This window comes from Sorex araneus, chromosome 1 (genome assembly GCF_027595985.1).
Source record: "Sorex araneus isolate mSorAra2 chromosome 1, mSorAra2.pri, whole genome shotgun sequence".
NCBI classification, from domain to species: domain Eukaryota; kingdom Metazoa; phylum Chordata; class Mammalia; order Eulipotyphla; family Soricidae; genus Sorex; species Sorex araneus.
Genome location: NC_073302.1, coordinates 215,725,783 through 215,746,915, shown reverse-complemented (window position 1 = coordinate 215,746,915; position 21,133 = coordinate 215,725,783). Strand labels below are relative to the sequence as shown.

Here is a 21,133-nt window from a genome sequence, read left to right as displayed (position 1 = left end):
GGAAAGAGAAATACAATATTGTGAAGTCCAGCTGTCTATGGGACACATGTTTATGTCAGTCATCACGCGTGTGATCTATTATAGTAATAAATCAAAGGAACTGCACTAGTTCTGTAATTTATTTCAGCAGTATATCAGCAGGGTAAGGCCGCAAGCAGTGGTGTTAAGACATGAAGCAGGCATTGTTGTTTTTATTTACTTCATCTATTTAACTTTGACATCAGAAGAAAGAGTGGGAGGATCTGACGCTGAAATTGAAAGCTTCTTTTTGCATAATTTTCTACATTACTTTAGACATTTATCTAATGAGATATTATTAAAAGTTCTTATCTTAGTTTATTGTTTTTGTTCAAAGAAATTGAAAAGTAAAAAGCCCTAAATATTATTTCTCTAAAATAATGATGTTTGATTCTTTTAATATTTCCCTCATATTCCCCCATAAAATAAAAATGTAATTGAACGGGATGAAATTAAGGCATTATTCATAAAATGCACTACATTTTATTAAAAGTGGTTTTCCTACTTTGATATTGCAACAAATAGGATAGCTCATAGATCTTTCTTATTTGTTTTTACATAAGGAGATATATCTAGTGGTGCTTTGGTGACTTCCACTCAGCACCTGAGGGGGGTCACTGCTCCTGGCACTCAGGGCACCAAGAAAGCCAAAAGTGACACCCAGGCCTACATAAAGTAGATGTGATTGAGTTTGTTGAGTTACCTCTTGTTTCATAGGTCTTTCTAAAGTACATTATATATTGGTATTTAATCTTCATACATCAAGAATTTTTCATCACCAGTTTAATAGATAAATTGTTTCTTAAGACTTATTTACCTTTCATTCAATGTACATTTATCAATATACAGATATGTTACTTTACTTACTAAATGTATCTCATCATAAAGCTCAGTGTTATTGACAAATCTGGATGAATTTGGAATCAAATCCTGTTCTCCTTCCCTACATTAACTGTTACCAATGCCACTATTTCTTCTTCAAGAATATAAATAGTTAAAAGCAGTATTTCACATATACCTGAATTATAATATCTGAGGACTGCCTCTCTACATGTACTATAGATTATAAATTATAAATTATAATTACCTATAATTTAGTAAAATAATTTGTAGTTATTTACATCCTGGCTATATGAAATTTCTAATGACTATATAATTTCTGCCTCCAACTAAGACTAATTAAATTAGACTAAGTAATTAAATAATTTTTGTGTACAATTAAAATTTATGAAACTAGTTTGTCAAATAACAATTACTTTTATTTCAAAATAATTATATCTAAGAGCAAGTTTGGCACATTAATACAGACTAAAAATTTGTTCTAGTGATAAAATTGGGCCAAGGGCTAGAGAAACAGTAAAGTTTGTCTTGCATGTGTCTGACCAGGGTTAGATTCTTGGTATGTTCCTCTGAGTATTGTCAGAGGTGGTAAAGTTAGCTCAGAGCCTTGACTAAGCCCTGAAAGCTGGGTGTGACTCCCCAAACAGCAACTGAATAAACAAAAACAAACAAACAAACAAACAAAAACTGAGATAAATGCAGTAAGTACATAAAGATATTCATTCCGGGAAAATAATCGTACATATATATGATTGAGGAAGCCCTTTTATGTCCGTAGTAACTTACAATGGCAAATCCCAGTTTTGACTGTGCAAAAATTGACTGGTGATTTTATAGTTTTCGACTCTTGACTTATCCAAAAATTGTATTTTGTTGCTGTTGTTTTAAATTTTATTTTGAGGTCACACCAGCAGTGCTAGAAATGCCAGTGCTTGGGGGATGATGCAGGTCCAAGATTCAAACAGGAACTCCTGCATGCCTGCATGTAAACGCTGAGCTAGGTCAATCAAGCTACCTCTCTGTCACTCTAGGAACTCAGATGTTTGTTGCTCTAGGGAGTTTTTGGGATTGAGTATTATATAAAAGCTCCTCTAGGGATTCTAATGGGCATTTTCATATTAAGAAATTCTTTGATGTCTCCTAATCTAACACTGACAGAGTATAACAGGTACTAAATGCTGTTTTTATATTGTCTGAGTGGCATTAATTTGAAATATATGTATATATATAGAGAGAGAGATGTCTGTGTGTGTATATATATGTATATATATACATATATATACACATTACTGTATCATTGTCATCCCATTGTTCGTCGATTTACTCAGCGGGCACCAGTAACATCTCTATTACACTCAGCCCTGAGACTTTAGTAGCCTCTCCTTACTCATCTTTCCCAGTAATTGGAGGCTCTTTCAGGGCCAGAGGAATATTGAATACACCATGGCTAGCTTGCCAGGCTCTGCTGTGCGGATGGGATACTCTTGGTAGCTTGCTGGGCTCTCCGAGAGGTATGTATATATATATATTTATTGCATTTAGGATATGAATATGCCATGAGGAGCTTGCCAGGCTCTCCCAAGTGGGCAATGCATGCTCAGTAGCTTGTCAGGTTCTCTAAGAGGGAAAACAAGGCTATTAGATGCCTGAGAGATTGGTTTTATAGTCTCTGGATGTTGGACATAGGTGGGATTACACGGCACTGGGGGCAGTTTGTGGGTGTGGCTGCCAAGCTACTGGAAAATGGGAGGGTCTGGGTGGAGAAGGCCCAGTCCCAATCCGAGCAGGTTTGGAGATCTCAGCCCCGGGTCCTGCACACCTGGGTTTCTCTGCCAGTCCCTTCATGCATCTAAGTCATAGCACATGACTCGTCTTTGTGTGTATACATATATATTATAATATATTAAATATATATATATTATAATATATTAAATCCATTGATAAGCATTTAATATCATTCTACAGCTCCAGAAATAGATAAATAGACATTCTGGCCATTTGATTATGTCCAGGTTTTTGTTTTTGCTTTTAATTAACTCCATGATGGGGGATGGCCATCCAAAGTGCTCAGAAAGTTTAAATGTCCCACTCATTGACATTTCACTTAACTGTGTTAGTAAGTTTTATCCTTAGGTACAGAGATAGGGGGCAGCTTGATCTCAGAGGTTCTCAGGGCCACCAAGGGCATACTCAGTTGAACTTGGGGACATCCAATTTACACCCATCTATAGGAACCATGTCATGCTTGGGACTGAACCAGACAACTCTCATATGCCTTGAATGCACGCTTGCTCTTTAAGCAATCTCCATTTTCCTTCAGCTTTTATTTCTTTCTTTCTGGGTCCATACCCAATGGTGCATTGGGCTTACTCTTTGACTCTTTGATCAGGGATCACGAGTGGCAGGCTTGGAGAACTATATATATAGTGCCAGCAATCAAATCTGGACCCAATGCAAGTAAAGCAAGTGCCTTACACGTTATGCTATGACTCAGACCCCGCCCTTAACTCTTTGAGATGCCCAAAAGAACTGCATTAGATAAATTGCATCATTTTTTCATATCTAAGCTCAGTTTAAGTCCTCATCTTTGAAATAAACAACTAAATATATGAATTCTCTATGTCTGCAATTCTTTTCAGCAGGATATACTCGTGATTGTACAAATGCTCAGCTGTTATAGTAGGAGTCTAAAACCCTGTGTCAATTTTCATGGAACTACTGATTGAAGAATCTTCAATATAACTTGTTTATAGTCCTCATTTTAAGTGCATCAATGTGTACCAAATCATGAAAATTTCCATTTGAGACTAATAGGTGACAGTTATAAAATGCATAGTCAAATAAATTCCCTCCACCAGTGCACATTCCCCACCACCAATATCCCCGGTACACCACCTTCCCACACTCCCCCTGCCTCCATGGCAGACAATATTCCCCATACTCTCTCTCTACTTTGGGCATTATGGCTTCGACCAAAGTCCCTCCAAGTATGCCTCAACAGTTTTCCATTTCAGTTGACAGAGAACAGAAGGTGAGTAGAATATAAACCCATAGAATATAGACTTGAAATGAAACACATATGCACATTAATAATATTTTTATCAATAGCTGCCTATCATCCTTTGGCATCATGTCTGATTCCCAGAACTAAGATTCATAGATATCCACTCACATTTAACAAAAGGGGTGGGGGAGGGGATTACATACAAATTCAGACAAACACAGGGTTTGGTCTTGACTCAGGAACATTCTGTTCAGGAGTAAAGACCTACTTGTTCCTTTGCATTAACTGCCCTATTTCCTTAACAAAATCTTATACCTATACAAAATTATTATACCTATAATTGCCTTAGTTACTTTTTTTAATTAATCCATGCACTCATACACTAACCCCCATGTCTCACCACTTTAATCTTTTTTTTGATTCCCTCTAAAATATGTTCTTAAGGGGTACAATAAAATCAACTTGCCATGCAAAAAAATAAAATAAAATATGTTCTTAATTTCATGTAGTTTCTTCATTTTTACTTATTCTGTAATCACTAATATCAAGAACCATAATAAATTTATGTAGTTTTAAATATTAACTTGCACTTATAGTAGATTAGCAATCTAGCTAAAAGTGAAATATATTTCTGTTGATTGCCAATTTTATTTATTTTAATGATTAGTATGTGCTAACAAAAATTATTTAACATTTCTACTTTTAAATCAATCATATTAATAAAAATATTGTATAAAAAGGTTTTTAAGTTTTACAGCAATATACACATCTAATTTTCTTCCTAGACAATTTTATTCCTTTCTGCTAAATTACAGATAAGTAGGCAATTGCTTAGATAGGCAATGCTTTGGCAATTAATTTCAGGAAGCCATCAGAAAAGGAATGACATGAAAAGGAGTTATTCTGACATTTTGCCAGGACAAGATGCCAACCCAAATCCAAAGGAGAACCCCATAGGAACAAATCAACAGGAACAAAAGGCTTCATAGACTTTAAATTCATTTCACTGGAGCTCATAGTTCTTTTTCTTGATATAATCCTAAAGAGGACTCATAGACAGAGCCTGCAGCTAAACAGTTTGGAAAAGCTTGTATAATCAGGTCCCTGAAGTAAATTGGTTCATTCCATTCTGGAGATCAATTCAACTGATTCAACCTCACTCTAGATGTGCAAATTTATTTCCTCTAGTCTACAGAGTTGTCTTTCTCTTTCTTCTCATATACCATCTAAATAAAACTCATATTTCACTACTTGCCTTTTTGTGATATAATTTCTGAGAGAGATAAATCAATCTAGATAAACCAATAGAGATGGAATTGACTTTTTTTTCCTGAGTAAGGAGGTGGTATTTAAAGCATAATTTAGCCTCAGTCTGAGATTCCTGACTCCACCTAATATCTTCATGGTGGGACCAACTCTCATGCCATGTGAATCAAGCCAGTCTCAAGTACAACTTGAGACTGCCTTAATGATGCTGGTCGAACTTTATTTCTTATTTTTTTTAATTTATTTTATTGAATCACCAAGTGGAAAGTTACAAAGTTCTCAGGCTTATATCTCAGTTATACAATGCTCAAACACCCATCCCTTCACCAGTGCCCATATTCCACCACCAATAAAAACAAAAACAAAAGCAAAAACAAAACAAACAAACAAACAAAACAGTATACATCCCACCCCTCACCCCCCAACCCACCCAGTATGTGAGTGATACTTTCACTTGCTTTTCTCTTTACCTTGATTACATTCCAGATTTCAACACATAACTCACTATTGTTAGAGTTTCAAAACAGACTCACTATTTTTGTTGGAATTTATCCCCTAAGAATGCAGCTCTATTAACAGGGAAATATTCGATAATAAGTTTTCCACTGATGAGAATGAAGAGATAAAATGTCACACGGTAGCGGCCGCGCGGTTTACAATTTCTGTATTATAGTAATTAAGTCCGCCAAGATTTAAGTTTGAAAATGAATCATTTCCCTTCCTGGAACAGCATGTAGCCAGTTAGTTCACAGTCTCCATACATGGGTGCAAGCACTTGCTGGAACCCCAATTCCTAAAGCTGTCTCTGGTTCCCACTCGTTCCACATCCACCGGCTCTGCAGAGGCATGGGCACCCGGGCCGAAAACCCAGCCGGCCGGAGCCGAGCACCGGCCCCGGCTGGCTGGTCAAACTTTAATGCCAATACCACATAGTGGTTTTTATAGGTTTTTTTCAGACCTGGTCTCCCTGACACTCACTTCAGTGACTACATATTGGCAGCAGGCAGGATTGAGGTAGTACCATTTGTGGTCTCAGAATGATGGCAGAACATTGTCTATTGTGGATTTCTCCTTCCACTCTGGCTTTCTTCCACTTCATTTTACCGACAACCCAATTTTCTATAACTTAATGAGATAGCATGATATCTTGGGTACTCGGAAGCTTGGACGTATATTTTACGATTGGTTATCTATTGACAGTCATACTAAACCTGTTTTTATTTTAAACTAGATTTAAACTATTTAAATCATTTTAAACCTCTGATGCTGACCTGGGTTCGATTCCTCCGTCCCTCTCTGAGAGCCCGGCAAGCTACCGAGAGTATCGTGCCCACACGGCAGAGCCTGGCAAGCTACCTGTGGCGAACTCGATATGCCAAAAACAGTAACAAGTCTCACAATGGAGACATTACTGGTGCCCACTCAAGCAAATCTATGAACAGGGGGACGACAGTGCTACACTGCTAAACCTCTGACATAATAAACATAATAAACTATTAATCAATGTTATCAGATTCCCAGCACTCTGAATCTCTTAATATTTCTCTTTGTTTAGGCATGACACCCAGCGGTGCTCAGGGCTTACTCCTGACTCAGTGCTCAGGGATTACTTCAGGTAGGCTTGGGGGACCATATAGATTATCAGGGTTTTTTTGTTGTTGTTGTTATTTTTTTTTCCTTTTTCTTGGGTCACACCGGGCAATGTGCTGGGGTTACTCCTGGCTCATGCACTCAGGAATTACTCCTGGCAGTGCTTGGGGGACCATATGGGATTCTGGGAATCGAACCCGGGTTGGCTGCATGCAAGGAAAATGCCCTACCCGCTGTGCTATTGCTCCAGCCCCGTCATGGTTTTAACCCAGGTCTGTGACATGCAAGGCAAATGCCCTATCTTCTGAACTTTAACTCCTGCCCAACCTCGGAAAGGAAACTTAAGATGTTTCATGCACAAATAGAATTATTTTAGGTTGTGTACAAGCATAGCAACTAAGAAATTTATTGCTTTTAGAAACAAGATAAGATTAATTAGAAATTAAGAAAAAAGATTCATGTAAGTTAATACAGATTTTCTTGAACTTAAATAAACTTCCAAGCTTCTACTTTTTATTGACTGAGTTATTTCATGAGAATATACATTTTAACTGTCTTAGCAAATGATAAGTGGCCCTGAGCTCACTCAGTGACACTTGGTCCATTGTGTTGGATGTCCTAGGGCTGTGCAATGCAGTGCTGCTTAGATCCGACCAGATTGATGGCCAACAACTTCAGCACAGTGTTCTCAGAGGCCACAATCACACACCTGGTGGTTTCTAGGAACACCAGATCTGAACCCAACAAGGCCTGAGTTGAAGGTATGTGGTGTCAAGTATTCCCAGTGCTCCTCAAGGCTCTGAGCATAAGTCAATGGCAGGCACATTTTCTTCTTTCTTTTTTTCCAACTTGGCATGGGAGTTTACAAACTCGGGTCTTTGGACATTTGAGGCACCTTCTAGTGTCAAAGAGATTTCTTTGATACTAAGAAAACATTTTTCCTCCTCCCTCCCTCCCTCTCTTTCTCCATCCCTCCTTTTCTCCTTTCCTCCCTTTCTTCCTTCCTTCCCTCCTTCCCTCCCTCCCTCCCTCCCTCCTTCCCTCCCTCCTTTTCTCCTTTCCTCCCTTCCTTCCTTCCCTCCTTCCCTCCCTCCCTCCCTCCTTTTCTCCTTTCTTCCCTTTCTTCCTTCCTTCCCTCCTTCCCTCCCTCCCTCCCTCCCTCCTTCCCTCCCTCCTTTTCTCCTTTCCTCCCTTCCTTCCTTCCCTCCTTCCCTCCCTCCCTCCCTCCTTTTCTCCTTTCTTCCCTTCCTTCCTTCCTTCCTTCCTTCCTTCCTTCCTTCCTTCCTTCCTTCCTTCCTTCCTTCCTTCCTTCCTTCCTTCCTTCCTTCCTTCCTTCCCTCCCTCCCTCACTTCCCCCTTCCTCCCTTCCTTCCTTCCTTCCTTCCTTCCTTCCTTCCTTCCTTCCTTCCTTCCTTCCTTCCTTCCTTCCTTCCTTCCTTCCTTCCTTCCTTCCATCCTCCCTCCCTCCCTCCCTCTCTTTCTCCCTCCCTCCCTTCCTCCCTTCCTCCTTTCCTTCCTTCCTTCCTTCCTTCCTTCCTTCCTTCCTTCCTTCCTTCCTTCCTTCCTTCCTTCCTTCCTTCCTTCCTTCCTTCCTTCCTTCCTCCCTCCCTCCCTTTCTTCCTTCCTCCCTCTCTCCCTCCCTCCCTCCCTCCCTCCCTCCCTCCCTCCCTCCATTCTTTCCTTCTTCCCTGAATCACTATGAGTTGAAACATTATTCATAATCGAGTTTCAGGTGGACAATATTCTTCACCAGTGTCTGCTTCCCTCTTATAATTTTTCCAGTTTTCTTCAAGACCTCGGGCCAGTCATTTTTTCCTCTTTTGTTTTTTTCCTGCTTGGCATGGCAATTTACAATAATCAATACCACTACTGAGAGGGTATCATGCACATCACTTTACCTTCTTTCCACACCCAGTGCTGGTCAAGACCACTTCCTTCTTCCTTTATCCAGTCGTCCCTTCACTCACCTATCCCCACTACTCCCACATTGGCAAGATTCCTATTAATGACCAGTTCTCGAACACTTTGTTTCTGTTGCCTTTGGGCATTAATTCCTCCCCACTAGGTTTCTCTACAGCCAGCATGAGTGAAATCATCCTGGGTGTGTCCCAATCCCTCTGACCTACTTCACTTAGCATAATAATCCTCAGATCCATCCAAGGAAAAGTATTTTTAAAACAGTCATTTCTCTGTGCTTGCAAGCAAAATTAATTCTGAAGAAAAGTCATCATATTTCTGTGTAAATTGTGAGGAATCATAGCTGTGCAAAATGATTTCCCCTAGTTATCATTTCTCTTAAACTTTATTACAAACCTCGACAGTGAGGCAGCTGGAATGGGTGCTTTCTGGAATCTTTCAAATTCTGTCTGATGCCCCCCAAATGGAAAGTTTTCAGAAAATATTAACTCAATCAATCACTATCAGTTTCACATTCTGAAGTGACACCAGTTATTTTCTGGGTGAGTACACTGGTTGCTCAGGATACTGACCATTATTCTTCTTCGAAAACACATCTCTGTTTTCAGAGAGCCCAGTTCTTGTAACACTTTAATTTGCACGACTAACCAAGCTGAACCATCACTGAAATGTATGTGGATATAAATCAGAAGGACTGTGTTAGAAATAAACACCATTAACTCTGCTGCAATAACATTCTTATCTTACCAAATAGGAATATCACTTACACAGACTTCAGAAAATGTCTCTGAATAACTGAGGCCTTTGGAATAGCTAAGTTCAGGTTATTTTTTCTTTACTTTTCTTTTTATTCTTAAAGCTTTTGCTTTTTTATTTTACACAGGGGTGCATTTTTATGTATATATTTTTACTCATTTACTCACTGCTTCAGCAAATATTTGCTGAATGTAATAATGCCCCAGAATTTGGCATACTTCCTTCTGAAATTTATAAATGGAAAATAAATATTTTCTTTACAGATACTAGCAATCACATAGAAAAGGCAATAAGGAATTAGGGAATTTGTGGTTTAGTGCAATTGATCTAATTTGTAAAAATATAGAAGTGTGCAGTAAATATAATTACCACATTTTATTTAGGTAATTTTTTAAAATCTGCTTTACTAAATGGGAATATTATAAGATTTATTATTTGTTTATTATTTATCAAGTCACAGATTGCACATAGGAGTTACCTTAACTCTTCAAAATCTCATGTGAGGCAAGAAATATTGATTGTGTTTTATAGGAAAAACTATATGGGTCAAGTTTACTAAAAGTATATATCAAAGATTCAAAGCTCAATCTGTGTCCATTACTATTAACTAACTTTGCTAATTTCTGGCACATAGTAACTGTTTCTTGAAACTCTGTGCAATCTATTTTGTCTGTCTGCATGCAAGTCTCCTAGATCTCTTCAGGCTTTGCACCACTCCCACTCCACCACTCCACGCCACTACTATTCATTTGTATTTTTACATTATTATAATGCATACTTTTATCAATAAAAGTCGTTGAGCCCTAGAGAGATAGTACAGCAGGTAGGGTACTTGTCTTGCAAATGTCTGACCTGGAGTTGATCCCCAGCATGCCATATTATTCCCTGAGCCCTGCCAGGAGTGCACCCCTGGGCATTTCCAAAGCACCACTTGGTGTGATCCAAAAATTGTTTAAATTTTATTGAAACTATGTAGCACTGTAGCACTGTTGTTCTGTTGTTCATAAATTTGCTCGAGCTCTGTAGGTTGCCAGGCTCTCTGAGAGGGACAGAAGAACTGCACCCAGGTCGGCCGCATGCAAGGCAAACACCCTACCCACTGCACTATCGCTCTAGTCCACTGAAACCATAAGAAAATAAAATAAGACATTTAGTCCTCTTAGTCATTTTAAATGAAGACAGTATTGTCTTTTTAGAGTATTTTTGAAAATGTTGATGATTTTTTATTATTATTATTATTTAGGGAGTGGGTCTGTGGTATATAGGAAGGAGAAAAGCATTATCTATGAATGTCAAAGGAGTTTCAAACCAGCATCTGGACACTGCATTAAACACAGCATACTTAATAGTGAGTTTCAGTTCACATTCCAAAGGTGATACATATAAGAGACTCTCTATTTTTAAGTACACACACACACACACGGACTGGAGTGATAGCACAGTGGATAGGGCATTTGCCTTGCATGTAGCTGACCCAGGTTCGATTTCTCTGTCCCTCTCAGAGAGCCCAGCAAGCTACCGAGAGTATCTCATCCACACAGCAGAACCTGGCAAGCTCCCCATGGCATATTCGATATGTCAAAAACAGTAACAACAGGCTCTCCACCGAGATGACCCGAGTAGCCGCACGGGTGCAGCCTCTTTGTTGTTGGATGACCATGATCCTGGAGGCCAGCTAAACTACTTTTGGTACCAGCAGCTTCTAGCAGAAATGTCTCTAGACTGTGAACTAAGCCATGGCCCCATGCTGCCCCAGGAGGGGAAAGGTTTTTTTCTCTTGGCTTTTTCCTTTCTGGGGGGTGGGGGAGAAAGGCATGGAGAAAGGTGTGGGGACCGCCATCTTAAAAGGACCACTAAAGAGAGGTACAAGCTTGCATTGATGCAATTTCTGGCAGAAATTTCCCTGGACTTAGTTACTAAAATACTAAAATACAGAAATCCAAAACTGCGCGGCTGCAATAGCTCATATGAAGAGACATGAGGTCTCTTCATTTTCAGCAATGGAAAACAAATTATCAAATGCTTCTTTTCAGCAGGTCTGATTTTGGGGGGGAAACTCCAAACAATAACAGTGAGTTTTTTGTGTAAATATAGAATGTAATCAAAGTAAAGAGAAAGTAAAGTGAAAATTATCAGCTACACAGGCGGGGGAATGGGGGTGGGAGGGGAGGAATACTGGGGTTCTTGGTGGTGGAATACGTGCACTGATGAAGGGATGGGTGTTCGATTATTGTATAACTGAGACTTAAGCCTGAATGCTTTGTAACTTTCCACATGGTGATTCAATAAAAAAAAAAAACAGTCTCACAATGGAGATGTTACTGGTGCCCATTCAAGCAAATAGATGAACAATAGAATGACAGTGATACAGAGACAGTGATGTGTGTATGTATATATATATATGCATATATATACACACATAGAGAAACAGAGATAGAGAGAGGAGAGATCATATATTAATCCTATAATTTTTTGATTACTTATTCAGTAAAATGATTGATTCTAAAAGTAGAAAGGAGCATTTGATGCCATAAATTACAGCATACCATTTTTTAAAATTTATCTTATCATATTTATAATTGGCTTATGCTTTAAAATTGTTTTCTTATATTACAAAGAAAAATCATGTTATCAAAAATGTACTTTTTGTTTGTTTTTTGACCCCACCCATCTGTGCTGAGGGATACTCTAGGCTCCGTTCTCAGGGATCACTTCTGAAGACTCACAGGCATCTTCTGGGGTGTGAGCAATTGAACCTTGGTAAGCTGCTTGTCAAGTAATCTCCTTACCCACTGTCTGATCTCTCCAACTCTTGACATCAGAATATGTTTATATCAGAGTCCAATTTCGCTGCATTCATTTTATTCTAAACTTAAGTCTCAGAACTTAGTATTTCTGTCTGAGAATATAACTTGAAAATACATTTGGACAAAGTTTCTAAAAGAATGTCTGAAATTGAAAGTATTATAAACAAAATTTTTACGAACATAAACAACATCTTTTTTGGAAGGGTTTGTGTCTCTCAGGTAACTGGTGCCTTCCAAGAAATGATTAATACGTAAAGAAGTACTGCAGGAAAAAAGGCTATAATCTTGCTCTCTCAAGCCCTGTCAGCATTAGTTACTGTTTCCACTACCAGAACACAGATATGACAGAATAGAACAGAAATAAAAATAGACAGAATTAAATAATTTTCTTCTAATAACTAAGTCACACAAAGGAACTTAATTGTGTTTTGCTAAAAAGAGCACAATTTCCTCATGTAAATATGGACATAGCATAATTAATGATGTTTAAAATAGAAAAAAATCACTTCGAGTGATTTTATCAATGCAAGTAAAGTTTAATTTATACAAATGCATATTTTATTATGAACTATTTTGAATATTAGGAGAAGCAATAACAGCCAAGTCACAGTTTAATAGGAGTTAAATTTATGAATTAATTTGTAAAGTTAAATATTAGTAGAAAGCTAAAAATTATAAAGTAAATGTTCCCATCAGAAAGTATTCCTTCACATTGAGGGACTGGAGTGATAGTACAGCGGGTAGGGTGTTTGCCTTGCACGCGGCCAGCTCAGGTTCGATTCCCAGCATCCCATATGGTCCCCTGAGTACTGCCAGGAGAAATTTCTGAGTGCAGAGCCAGGAGTGACCCCTGTGCATCGCCAACTCACTGTCACTGTCATCCCGTTGTTCATCAATTTGCTGGAGCGGGCACCAGTAACGTCTCCATTGTGAGACTTGTTAGTGTTTTGGCATATCGAATACGCCATGGGGAACTTGCCAGGCTCTGTTGTGTGGGTGAGATACTGTCGGTAGCTTGCCGGGCTCTCCGAGAGGGATGGAGGAATTGAACCCAGGTCTTGTGCAAGGCAAATGTCCCACCAGCAGTGCTATTGCTGGTTGTGACCCAAAAAGAAAAAAATAAAAAGAATAACTACTGCCTGCATTTTACCATATAAGTTAGTGATTTTGAACAATTTTTACTTTGTGATCAGTGGTTTGATTTTGAACATCTTAGATGTTCATTAATATGCCTTGTACTTCCAAAATAACATTGCTATTAACCTGTGGTTTTACTCTGCCCCACATTTTTGCATTATTTATACAGCAAATTCCAAAATGTAAAAATAAATTTCATTATGGTTCTGTCATACTTTAATATACAAAGAATGAAAGTTCTTATATTCATTAACTTAGTGTCCTTGTCCATGAGACACAAAATAAATATGAAGTAGAAATAACTGGGACATACATTTCTAGATTTTGAACATAAATATTAGAACATGCTGAAATAGATACACCAGGTATTTGATCCACTTTTTTAAAAGCTGTCTGAAAACAAAAGAAATTTTAGAATTTCTAAGGCATCTAAATAAATGATATCACTAGATATTGTTCAAAAATAGTGGTATTGTTTTACTAAGAAAATAGCTTTTATTAAATCTTGAAACATAAGTCAGAGTGCATCTTCAAACTTTCCTAGTAATAAACTGAATTGATCACACTCCTACAATACCTTCTTAGTCCTAAATTTTATGTTTATCTATCTTACTTTATTTAGCTAAGTAGTTACTTAGATTACCTATTAATAGTTTGACTACAAAGAAAGAACTGAAAGTAGAAAGATCCAGAAATCGGAGTCTCTTAGAAAATGGAATTAATGAATATATTACTATGTTCTAATTGTAATATCATGACTAAAACTAGAAAATAATGCATAATTTTTGGGGCACTTTATTTACTAACAAGTCCAAGAGACCAACATCTGAAGAAAATAGTCACAACATATAAGATTAAATGGAATATTTATTATTAGTAGTAGTTTTATTATTTTTACTTACGATTTTTCTTTTGATTCACACCTAGCAGTGCTAAGGTTTATGCACTATTGATGCATAAATTATAAATTATATCTCAGATCAATAAAGTAATACTTGAGTATATTTATCCTTTTTCAAATTCTAACAACAATACCTATCGCCTGAGAATTTCTTGATATATTAAAACTTATGAAACAATTTTTCAACTGAAGATATATAACATGCTAGACCACAATATAGAAACAAAAATATATAATTTAATAGAAAATGAAAATCAATGCATTTCATTACCACTAAATAGCATTATAAGAAATAATAAATAAAGTTTCATGAAATGATGAGAAAATTTCACCTAGAAGAAGCTAGGTACCAAAATTCATGATAAGGAGAGGAATTTGGAATGATAAAATGTTAGGCACTAGAGCAAACAGACATCAAATTAATATCATGGGCCAGGTTGATAGTACAGTGGGAAGGGCATTTGCCTTGCATGCATCCAGCCCCGGTTCAATCCCCGGCATTTCATATGGTCCCCTGAGCTCTGCCAGGAGTAACTCCTGAGTGCAGAGCCAGGAGGAACCCCTGAGCATCGCCGGGTGTGACCTAAAAAAGCAAAATAAATAAAAAATAAAGCAAATGCATTAAAAAAACTATCATTACTGAACTCCTTTGAGTAGCTATAATAACCATTCCCTATTAAATTCATCTAGAATTTATGTAATATATTCTGAGATATACTTTTTGTAATATTCTCTCATTTTAATTCTAAAAGTCAGCTAGCAATTCTACATAAGGAAATCTAGGACTTATGGACAAACAATTTGGCTAAGATAAAAAAAACAGTTATTCAGGCACAGAATTCTCAGAACAGTGTTATTGCCTTAAGCGCAAATAAACTTATTATTTCTGAGTTCATTATTTCAATATTTTTAAGTGCTCAATAGTCCTACACATTGGGTTGGAGAGAGCACACGGGGTGAGGCACTCACTAGCCTTGTGCAAGCCCAGAGCAGGCTCATCCCTAGCAGCAGAGGTGGCTCTAAGGAGTCCCTCCAGGAGTAATTCTTGGGCATTGCCAGGAGTAGTCCTGGCACCACCTGGTGTGACCCCAAAACTGAAGCCAAATATGTCTATTGTCTCACACACACACATACACACACAAATAAGTATTACTCAAAGTAACCACTGCTCAAATAGACACATTGCTTATACTCGAAGTAATACAGTATACTGTTTCTTTCTTCAAGAAGTGTTCTTTCTTTTTCTTTCTTTCTCCTTCTTCTTTCCTTCTTTCTCTTTCTCTCTCATTTTCTTCTCTTTCTCTCTCAGACACACAAATATACAAATATATATACACAAATGAATGGGAATGTATGTGTATATTATATATTGGGCATATTGGATATATTGGATATATATTGGATATAGTGGATATATATTGGATATATAAATATCTGCATAAATAAATATAGCATAACATGCTATATATCACATGTGTACAATATGTTTGACATTTATGTAACATATCTGTTTATATAAATATATGCACTGCATTAAATTAAGAAGTGTATCTATCAATTGTTATAGATTAATTTATGACCTAGTGACAGATTGGTTGTCGATTTTCACAACGTCACATTTTAATGTTGGTACAGGTATCCACTGATATGCCCCGTTTCTACTGTGTTCTTTAGGACTATAAGATGCAATAGTTGGTGTAGGTACAATATGGTCCATTAAAGTTTAGACATTTACCGTCTAGTTCTTAAAGAAGAAAAAGTTGTCTTACATCCCAGCTACTCCTCAATGTGTCGGAGGATTGAAGAGCTTCACAATCATTCTGTTTTGTGGCCATGCCCTTTAGGGGGTTATGTTTCTACTGTGGTTAAACAATTCAAGCCTTGTTATTTATTTATTTTTTTCGTTTTGTGCTTTGGTTCTGGGGTTATACCCAGCTGTACTCAGGACTTATTTCTGGCTGTTGCTCAGGGATCACACCTGGCTGGGCTCGGGGACCATATGCAATGTCTGTGATCCAACTAGGCTCAGCGCTGGGCAAGGCAAATGCCTGCCCCGCTGTACCAAGCACCAAGAATCTCAGGCACCAAGCTTGCTCAGGCACCAAGAATCCGAATCTTAACCCTCTGCCTCTGAAGTGTTCCCAGTGGCCAAGAGCATTGGCCTTCACAGGGCCTGGGAGACACTGGAATTTTGTCAGGCTCTAAATTTCTGCTGTTAAGCATTCTCCTAAGCTGCCTGAAGATGTTTTTACTCACATTTCATCTGGAAACCAAGAGAAAAAAGACAGAGGACTTGACAGAAAGAAGCCCCTTTTTCCTCACTTCAAAGCATTTTGAAAACTCAAGCACAGAACATGGATTAGTTCATTCTTTTCAAACCTCCTTTTATCTTAGTATGTGTATTCACAAAATAAGTGAGTGAGGGCAGCTTGGTCTCTCCTTCCTGCACGTGCACTTGGTGAACATGAGCTGTTCCCCACCCTGCCTGCCTCAGCCACTGACTGAAGTATGAAGGAGGGAAAGGGCCACCAGGCTGGTTGGTGATCAGTCACAATTTATTCCCATATTTTCTCCCTCTTTCTGCCTCCTTCCAGTCTCCCCACTCCCATATTCCTCCTGTCCCCATGCCACTTTCTCCTCTCCCCTCCCTCCTGCTTTGTCTTGCCACCTTAGTCTAGCACCCAACCTCAGGCATTCCAGTTAGCAGCTACACTCTTAGGTCAAATTGCACATTCAACACATGTAAAACCCTTCCCTTGCTTCCAGGAAAGCTCTTATAAGATAGATCTCCGCTGGGAGATCCTCTCAAGGGCGGAATTTCATCAAGGGGTATGTTTCCCTTTTCCTTAGTCCAAGAACCATTCAAACATTCATCTTAATTCTACTTCTTAATAATATTAGACATTTTGTATGGGCACAATAAGAGATACATTAAGCTTGCAGGGTGGCTCCCCTGGGAACATCTCGCTCTAGATCCTAGACTACAGTGCTCAGGCTACATGAGCCCTTGGTAACCCTAAGCAGGGTCCTTGTCCAGTAGTTTCTCTTTGGATCATGACAGAATTTGCCAATGACTGTGCTCTTAACTTATAGTTAAGTATTATGGTGGTTGGCCTGTCCCATTTTGATGCCAGGGTAGCTCACAGTTTGCCCTGGGTTCATCCAGTCCTTTGGTCGGGACCCTGCTTTTGGGGTGCTAGGAACTAAGGGCCACTGAGGCTTAAGTCGAGAAATATGAGATGCCCAGGAGTGAATATAATTCAGAATCAATAAACTTCAAAGCTAGAAAATCATAGCATTAACTGTCTTCCTGTGTCTACACAGAAAGGACATTGCTCTAAAGTAAACCATGCAAAGGACATCAGGAAAACATAACAGCAATATTTCACTTACATATACAAGTCAGGAGATCTCTGAAGAGTTTGACTTTACAAGTCACTTTACAAGTCACTGCTTAGGGAAATGAGTGATTAACAGGTAGAGAAAGCAGAGCACGGAGAAGTTAAAGATGAATACCGAGGAAATTGGTGTGCTTAGAGAGCATTGTGAAGGGCATTACTCAGTAAACCCAAGCTCCTTGTGGCAGAGGAGAAAGCACAAACCAATGTTATCCCACACTAGGGCAACAAACTGATTTCACCCACACTTAGAAAAAGTACAAATGATAGTGAAACCATGTTATCAAGTTAACATGAAAAGTAGAAGAGACTCAGTTACTTCTTCATTAGAACAGTTTAGAACACGTGGGCTGTATCTAGCAACAAATATCCTTCAAGGTTTTTAAAATATCCACAAAATTTCTTTTCACTGAATATACTATTCAATTGGATTGTTTCCAATAATTAGCTATTTGAGAAATTCCGTGAAATACTTATTTCAGACAATTAGTAAGCATATATTTTTCAAATGTATCCATGTTCAAATTTATAATGAAGGAATTCTTAGTGAACTTACATATCTCTGGGTTCCATCATATTCACACCTTTCAATTTTTCCCAAACTGCCATCAGAGAAATATAGCTTCTCTGCACGGTGGTCAATGGTGAGTCCATTTGGGGTGAGTATTTCTGTACTGATCACCACTTGAGCATTTTTTCCAGTCAGAGTAGATCTCATGATACTTGGATGCTGTTCATTCCAGTTGGTCCAAAACATCAAACTAAAGTGAAAATAATATTTTTTTAAATTGATAGTAAAATACTAATAAAATATTAATGTTGAGCTACTTTAAAAAGAAACAAAATTATTTGTCTCAGTTTTTCTGACTTTATGTAAGTATAAATAATAATGTAAGATATGTATATTATATTTCCATGTGTCTTTTCTTCAGTTTAAAGAAACCTAGACCATTTATGAAAAGTTATATTGTGCAATCTCTAAAATAATATGTAATTGAATTGAATCAATTTGACGCATAGTGAGGATTTACTTTAATCAGAGACAAAACAGTTATTTTAAATTTTTTCTAAAATAGCAATGTACTTAATTTCTTCTGTTATGTTGTTTTAATTTTTGTTATTTCTTTGGGTTTTGCAAATGCTCATGCTTTAGCAGTGAAAACGGTAAAATGTATCAGAATACAAAATTATCTTCTCATGTATCTGTATTCTCAATTATCTCAGACAACTTTAATAACCATGATATGACTTGCAAAATAACATTAGTAATATATGTATGTATATGTATACATATTAATAGTTATATATATGAATTAATCTTAGTAATATATCTATACATGTATATATGCACCCGTGGCATATTCGATATGCCGAAAACAGTAACAAGTCTCACAATGGAAACGTTACTGGTCCCCGCTCCAGCAAATAAATGAATGGAACAACAACAACAACAAAAATAATAAAATAAAATAAAATAAAATAGCAATGTACTCTAACATATTAATATGTTTCAGAAGTTGCAGCATGATACTTTTAGCTACTGGTTTTAACATAATTTAATTTCTCATTTGCAATTTGTATTTATCAAAATTTACTTTCTCCTTCCTCCTTTACATTTGTTTTTTATATTCTGCAGTCTGCTTTATAAGTTTTAAAGAATATAATCACTAACTCCCTTACTTATTTATTTTTTCTTCTGTTTGTCACTTTGCTCCTTTTGTAAATAACAATGCTGTTTCAGAATTCTAGAGGCCATTCTAATTTCTTTAAGCATATGTTGAAGAACACATTGATTTTACAGAAAGTTGTAAAGCAGCATTTCTTGAACTATTCTAGAAGAAGTCTGTAGGATACTATGAAAATTTTTAGACGTCAGTGAAAAAGTGAAGGAATATAGATTTTTATTCTCTGTCACATGTATTGATATTATCATAATCCTGAAGGATTGGAAAATGTCTATTATTGAAATAAACTGATCTATGTTATCAATAAAAGTAGCCACATTGTTTGCATGGCTATTTGTAACCAGAAATCTAGAGGGACAATCATATTCAAAATCATCAGATTCAAAACTTAGCCATGCTAAGAGGCCAAATTCCAAGAAAACTTTCAGTTGTCTCTCTGAAAGATGTAAATACATATGTGCAAACGTGTGTGTGTGTGTGTGTGTGTGTGTGTGTGTGTTTGTGTAAGTTGAATTAACCCAATCTGAGACACTTTCTAATGCTAAGCATGTTATTATCTAAAAATTTCTCCAGGTTTCAGTAATGGCTATTTGAGACTAAGCCTTAAGAAACAGCACCCTCCCCCAACTTACACATCTGCTGCTTTAAGCAGCTGATATAACAAGGGAAACTGCAGTCCCATATACCGCGTCTTTCTATAACAGTCACTGAATCAGTGTCTTAGAGGTTTAATCTTCCCTTCCTTTGCATTGTCAATTTAAATGCATGCCCACATCCTTATAATGTGGACTTCCACCAACAAATTAGATGGATTTATATGTTACAAGCTTGATTATTAAATAAAAATCTCTCCACTCAGAAGTAAGTTACCATGTTGAGATTTGTAAATCGTGATACAATCCTTAACTTTTATTAAAAAAATTAATTTATTCATTTTTGTTTTGGAGGCCAAACCCAGCAGTACTCAGTAGTTACTACTGACTGTGTGCTCAGGAATCACTCCTGGAGTTGCATAGGGGTCCATATGGGATGCTGGGGATTGAACTCAGGTTGGCTGAGTGCAAAGCAAGTACCTTAACCACTGTACTATCTCTCTAGCCTCCATAACCTCTATTTTTACTGAAGCAGTTTATCTTTATACTTTTAACTATAGACTGAGTTTTTAAATTAAAAAAATAGTTAATAAAACTGTAGTTTACTACATGCAATATAAAAGTGTAATACTGGTTGATACAATAAGAGGCTCTGATAGAACTTTTTTTTTTTTTTTTGCTCTTTTTGGGTCACACCTGGCGATGCACAGAGATTACTCCTGGTTCTGCACTCAAGAATAACCCCTGGCGGTGCTCAGGAAACCATATGGGATGCTGGGAATCAAACCCAGGTCAGCCACATGCAAGGCAAACACCCTACCTGTTGTACTATCGCTCCAGTCCCTGCACTGGTAGAAGTTTACGAGAGAAAAATATCCAACTCCATCAAAAAATGGGGAGAAGAAATGAACAAAATTTTCCTCAAAGAAGAAATACAAATTGCAAAAGACACATGAAAAAAGACGCTTTACATCACTAATCATCAGAGAATCAAAACAACAATGAGATATCATCTCACACCACATAGACTGGCACACATTCACGAGAACAATGACAGCCAATGTGGGGAGAAAGGAGCTCTCTGTCGTTGTTGGTGGGAATGTGACTGGTCAAGCCTTTTGAGAAAACAACAAGGGCACTCCTCAAAAAACAGAAATTGAGCTTCCAAACGACCTAGCAACACCACTTCTTAGATCATTTCATGGTGGCCCCAAAGCACAC

General features: G+C 37.5%; 1 protein-coding gene across 1 annotated transcript in view; it reads right to left on the bottom strand.

Moving 5' to 3' along the window:
* LRP1B (LDL receptor related protein 1B) overlaps positions 1 to 21,133 on the bottom strand; it is a 1,943,003-nt gene that overhangs the window by 383,089 nt on the left and 1,538,781 nt on the right. Inside the window, exon 43 of the mRNA XM_055124030.1 lies at positions 18,191 to 18,395. Coding sequence (XP_054980005.1) covers positions 18,191 to 18,395 — 205 coding nt within the window. The remainder of the gene's footprint in view (positions 1 to 18,190; positions 18,396 to 21,133) is intronic.